The sequence below is a fragment of the Limulus polyphemus genome, unplaced genomic scaffold (genome assembly GCF_000517525.1).
Source record: "Limulus polyphemus unplaced genomic scaffold, Limulus_polyphemus-2.1.2 Scaffold10937, whole genome shotgun sequence".
Classification (NCBI taxonomy): Eukaryota; Metazoa; Arthropoda; class Merostomata; order Xiphosura; family Limulidae; genus Limulus; species Limulus polyphemus.
This window is the reverse complement of record NW_013676547.1, coordinates 1-6,520: the sequence shown is the minus strand read 5'-3', so window position 1 is coordinate 6,520 and position 6,520 is coordinate 1. Positions and strand designations below refer to the sequence as shown.

The 6,520-nt window shown below is 33.8% G+C and overlaps 1 protein-coding gene across 1 annotated transcript in view; it reads left to right on the top strand.

The window, feature by feature from the left end:
* LOC106476577 overlaps positions 1–3,780 on the top strand; it is a 12,440-nt gene extending 8,660 nt beyond the window's left edge. Inside the window, exon 4 of the mRNA XM_013937223.2 lies at positions 2,749–3,780. Within this exon, the coding sequence (XP_013792677.2) occupies positions 2,749–3,316 (568 nt within the window). The 3' untranslated portion in view covers positions 3,317–3,780. The remainder of the gene's footprint in view (positions 1–2,748) is intronic.
* Positions 3,781–6,520: the final 2,740 nt, after the last annotated feature.

Below are 6,520 nucleotides of genomic sequence, written 5' to 3'. Positions count from 1 at the left end.
CGAGAATGACGTGGCGTGATACTAGTCACGTGACCTCGATGTCGTAACAATATCCTCTGTTCTTTTTGTCAAAGCACACTTAGGTTAATGCAATTACTTTAGAACCACGCTTTGATAGAATAAACTATACTTCTTATCTCATTTTCTACTGTTATTCTTACTATAACATATTAAACATTAGGCCTGTGTCAGTCGTTGGGCCTATCACTTCTGCAGTAGTTAGTTTCATGCCAAACTTTTCCTTGCCTGTAACTTTATTCTCTTCTGCTATTGTCTGTCTGCTGTTGCTGCTCGTCTCACACTACTTATATATATATATATATATCACTTAATCGTCTGCCCACCTTCTAGAAATCTCTATATTCTCGACGTTAATGTATTGCACATGACATTCGATAGTCTCAATATCAATGAATTATAAACACAACTTCCAACAATCATCTGTTTTTAACGATGATTATAACAAAAACTTAACAATCATAAAATATTCACTCACAAAATAAATGAATTAATAATATTTAAACTAAACAGTCTTTTATATCATGACAATATACAATTCTCCTCCTGAGTACTTAGTGTATACTGAAACTCATTTATATTCCTCAGCACTGCAGTGATCAGTCATGTTCTTTTTCATTGTGAATTATGGACTTTTTGTGCTTATTATTTTAATTTTCATTTAACATTCAAATTATTTTTTCACTTCATTTTCTTTCTTTATTTAAAGAAAGATACAAGTGTTGAAATTGAATTTCAGTTAGATTCTCATACAAATTATTGTCTTTTGTTATATTACTTGGGTTTCTTTCAATCAAGCTACAAGATTTTGGAACATGTGTTCCAGTCTTTGATATGGTTTCATTGACAGGACTATTCCTCATTGTCATTAACTTGATGTTAGGGGTTTGGCATTTAATCTCAATTTCAACAAAATGAAAATGACCAAATATAACAGACAAAAAAATTGTCAGGTGTGTTGAAAGGCATTCATTTGTTGTCAGAAATGGTGTGATCAGCATTTATCCCTTGTCATCTATACGAGTAGAAAGCATATAATAAAATGTAGAAATTGTAATGACATTTATACTTTAAATGAATTCAGTTTTGTGGATCTTATCCAATATTGGTTTCTCTTATCCACATTCCTGAAACCTCGTAAGATCTTATTTTCCTTGAATAGCAACTGAATGTACTCTGTAGTGAATAACGTTTCCACTATTGTGCATCAAATAGTTGGTTTTATACTACATTATTTGTAGGACTTACAGCTTTCTTCTTCTGCTAAGCCTGCCTTATCTTTGGAAAACTTCAACCAGCTCTTCCCACAATCTGCCTTTATTTCTTGTTCTTTCCCTAATGAGGATCAGGTAACACCCACTTTGATCTTTGCTGTTCTGATAACTCAGTTGTTTCTGCTGGTTCTTGCATGCAACTCAACCCTAATGTTTTCTTTCTTTCTCAGCTTCATGTTGACTCTCAGTTGCCATGACCTCTTCGAACTTCAAACTTCTCTGCTATCAGGTGTTCTGAATTCTTCCTATTTTCTAGAGCTCCAATCTTTTGAATCTTTTCTCACAGCTTGGGGATCCTCTTCTCCTACTTTGACTCTCTTTACCTTCAATCTTCTAATTTTTGCTTTGTTTTTATTTGCTCTCCTTCTTAGCTAGCTCTCCTCTTTACCCTTTCCTTCTGAGGCTCTGAATCCCAGTCTTGACAGCTTTAGTAGGGATGGTCACACCAATCTGTTCCTCATGCTCTCCTGACTTCTTCAGAAGTTGTCCATTCACTTGATTTTTTTTGTTTTTGGGATTTTCATTGTGAGTATGCCTTATTTTTGGGAGTTATAATTCTTTAGTTTTACCTCAGTGAACTCTTTTTGGTGCTCTTCTTTCATGGAGAGGATTTTTTGGAGAAATGTATCATCTTTTGGTTCCCTAGTGGTTCCCACTTCTTGACAAACTTCTCATCATGAGGCTTAGAGATCAGTTGTTTTAGGAACTGCTTTTTAACTCTAGTCCTGTGGGAGTCTGGTTTTTAAACTTCATCGACCTGTGGGCTCACTTTATAGAAGGCATTTGGGTCCCACAGGGGCTTTTTCTGTTTTTCATGGCTAATTCCTGATGGTTTTCACACAGAGGATGCACTCCTTGGACCTTCATTTCCACCACTGTGTGAATATTTGTCATCTTCTAGCCCATCATTTGCTACAACATCCTCCTACTAAAGTCTGCTCGTTTTGAATTGGATGGTGAAGCTCCTCAGTTAATATTGATTCAAATTCAATATATTATTTATTTTGGAGTCGTTATCACTTTGTTTCTGAATTACATTCCCACTGCATATGTTGTTTAATATACTAACCAAAGTATATGGGTAAGTGTTTCCACTGCTGCATATTGTTTAATAATCACTATTTTCATTGCGTATGTTTCTGGATTTGCACTGCCCCGTTGTTTTATATATTATCCACTTTGTGTATGCTGTACCTGTTGTCTAATTTACGTACAAACAGTTAACACCAAGTATGTTATGTGCACCACACACATCTCTGTTGTTTAGCCTAGATGTTTTATTTTAATATATCCTGCTGACATCCAAGTCCTGTGGGCAGACTCTGATATGATCACACTTAGTATTGAAGTTTACAGCAATGAATTAATAGCAGTTTTTGTGCATTTACAAATATATGAATGTTTGCGATGAAGAGTTCATTTTCTATAAATAATTTTAATTTGTTTTATTTTTAAGATTTTCATGTCAGCTTGCTGTCACTGAGTACGACTATACTAGAGATAAAGATACACATGAGTATGGTGTAACCCCGAAGAGGCCTACTGAATTCAGTCGTGCTAAAAGAAAGTCATTTGCAGGACAGGAGGGTGACCCTTCACCTCTAAAGATCCAGAGAAGGCAGTCCATTGCAACAGACATGTACATCCCAGAAAGAGTAATCAGCACTATGAACTTGGGCTTTACAGTAAATCTGGGAAACACCGTTAAGACATCCAATAATAAACGGCGAAACGTTATGGATGCCTTTAAGTCTTTCGGTAGTGATCACAGTGAGTTAAATGCTATTGATATTACAAATAAAGCCTTAAACTGGGACCTGACTAAATACCAAGGCAGTATTGATCCACAGTATGCTGATGATTTTGAACACATTTTAGAAACGACTTCGAAACATGAAGCTCTGATGGCTTTCTATTACATGGATGAGAAAATGCGAGTAAAAGTGACAGAAATTTTTAACATTTCTGATCCAGAGCATAATCCAAGAGAACCAAAAAATAAAGAAGTAAATCCTGAAATATAAGGTATATGAATGTGAAAACCATTTGTTAAATGCAGTACTTATTTAGATATTTTATTGCTAAGCTTGAATTCTTTATGAAATATTATCTAGTGACATTTCCTAATTGTAAATACTGAAATCCTTGTGCTTCAGTAAAATATATATATATATTTATATTATGTATGGCATATTTAAATAGCCACTTAATATATTGCCCCCCAGTGGCACAGCAGTATGTCTGCGGACTTACAACGCTAGAATCCGGGTTTCGATACCTGTAGTGGGCAGAGCACAGATAGCCCATTGTGTAGCTTTGTGCTTAATTACAAAGAAACTTAATATATTATTATTCTAAATACTGGAAAAGGTTTTCAAATTATATCAATTATGTTTTCAAATTATGTCTATATTCTTCCATGTAATATGATATATCAATAAGATTTGTTTTATCCTATTCCTTAAATTCCATAACAAAATTTTGTGTTGTTGGTAAAACAGAACCTTTAAAAAATAAAACTTTGAGGACAGCTGTTGAGTGGATTATTTTGTTTTTAGAAAATTTATTACAAGGTTTCGACCACTTGTGTGGCCATCATCAGGTAAACTTATGATTTAGTGTTAATTATTAGTAATTTACTCGAGCATTTTGAGTAAACGTTCTTAAACATTTGTGCTTCAACAGTATTAATTTCACAAAAGAAAAAAAGGCAATACAAGAAACTCACAGTTATGATATCAACATAATATCCATCATCTTACTGTATTCACAAACAAATCTAACTCCTCGGATATCGTAAAGACAATAGACAATAAAGTATATTTCTCATGATTCGAAATGTTCTCCTAGAACAATAACCCTGTGAAACCTACCGTATAACGTCTACCACTGAAAGTAATCCTACTATATAAAAGCTGAACTTCAAATGATATCCTTCTCAAATAAAATGTTTTTAACAACAAATCTGGCCATAAAATATGGCATAACAACAAAAGATCTATTCACCAAAACACAAAAAACTATGTAAAGTTAGAAAAAACCATTTGTAGCCTTAAATTTCTCAAGAGATTCAAAAATGAAGAAATTATGCCTAAATTTACAAAATTAAACAATCAACCATAAAATCCCAAAATTCAAGCCATCATCGGAAATGCAGAAAAGAAAATCCTAAACGCAACACAAATACAGAAACATCAACAACTTGAGAAAAGAAGATTCACGACTACGCGACCTTCCGTACTACGTCGAATGACTCATGTTTGCTCTTTGGAGTCATCAACCGAAACTGGATAAACCAAAGAGACTAGAAATACTAAAAAGAATATTTGAATTAATCAAAGAAATTAATCAGATAGACTATAAAAACAACAACATAAAATAAAGCCACTATTATAGTTAACTTATCAAAAACAACCCTAACACTAACGCAAGAAGAAATTTTAAACAAGGGCATAAAATATGCAATGACACAAAAAAATGTTCCCGCCTTAGGAATCAAAACTGGAATAGAGGATTTAACTAGAAGATTAGTGCAACAATCAATCAAAGATAAACAAAGAACTAATACAACAAATAAAAGTCACACATCCACTGAAATTAATGATAATATCGAAAATCAAGAAATGAAAACCGACGAAGAGAGCACTAAGATATTTCAAGACAAAAAAAAATAACAGAATGTGGTTCCCTAAAATACCCAAAGACAACCAAAACCTATAGGATTTCACTCATGAAATTTCATGTAGAATTTATTGAAAACCATAAAATTAAATAAAACATCACAAAACGCCAAATATCAGCCCTTAAAGAACTACGAAATAACCCACAAATTATTATTGTAAAGGCTGATAAGGGTGGGAAAACTGTAAGTATATTACAACTACTTAATGGAACATCTAAATGATTCAACCAAATTTAGAGAACTAACCACAAACCTTAATGAATGTTATGGAAAACAACTGAATAACCTACTTTTAAAGTTAAAAAAGAACAATGATATAACGGAAGGCATGTGTAAAAGGTAGCGCTCAGGTGAGCTTAATTGTTGGAATTTCATTTAAAACTACACTTTACACCAAATTTAATAATTGGAGGATTTGTCTTGACGAGTGGAGCCACAAGTCGCTAACTCGAAGAGTTTACAGTTTGACTAAAGAAAATGAGTCTCAGGCCAAGAGTAAACACTCAAAATAATATTTATTTAACATTCGTTAATTCTTATAAAGCATCACAAACTTAAAATATTAGTTTATCAAATTATTGCTTATAAAAAACTTTACTATAACGTTTACTATTTTCTACACTAGCTGATCAAGAGAGAGAGAGACTATACTTACAGTAGAGTTGGAGTTTTAGAAGCCATGGCTATGGTGGTAAACTTTACTTTCATTTTTGGTTTGGAGAATTTCTTCCTTGAGAGAACTTCGGCAGAGAACATATTTTTCAGCCTCTGACATGGGTTTTTAAACTCTATTTTCCTTGTGTTAATTCAACCCACTAAATAGAACACAGCATCACCCGCAAGTAGTCCTGTGCTCCTATTGGGTACTTTAGGGGAATTCCCGGGCTAAACCAGAACCTAAACCAAAACTCTCAAGTAATTGGTCATAGATAAGTGGTGTTAGCCATCCGCCTATTCACTTTTACTGCTACACCCATGTGCTGTAACTAATACCACCTCAAAGTGCCGATATGATTCACCAAATCTAAACTTTTCTGCAGCTCTCCTAGTGCTAAGAGAGCGAGGTCAGCACTTCATCAAACTGTCACATGTACTGGTGTCTACATCCTTTTTCTATACAGCAGTTCTTACTAACTCTGCTGCTGACCTTGGTCACTGGTTTCCGAGCTCGCCTCTTAAACTTATTTTAAGTACTGCACATGTCTTGCTACTTATTTCTAGGCAACGCCTCTTACACAACCAAGTTCCTGTTTATTAATTCTCAAGGGATATTTCGTAACACAGGCGTCCTTTTGTCGCCTCTTTTTCTTTTTATATCTATCTTTGCCTACTTGCTTATATTAAAAACCCTTAAGATTTTATTATATGTAATTTTTAAATACTAAAACTCTTGAAGCAATTCGTAAAATTTCCTCAAAAATTTCAAGTTGCTTCATCCCTCCCTACTTAGAAAAATGTTGTTACTTGTAACAAAATTCTTCATCCAACTCACTATCTCCATCTCTCTTTATCAGCCAATGCTTACATCATCGAAATATATTCACGT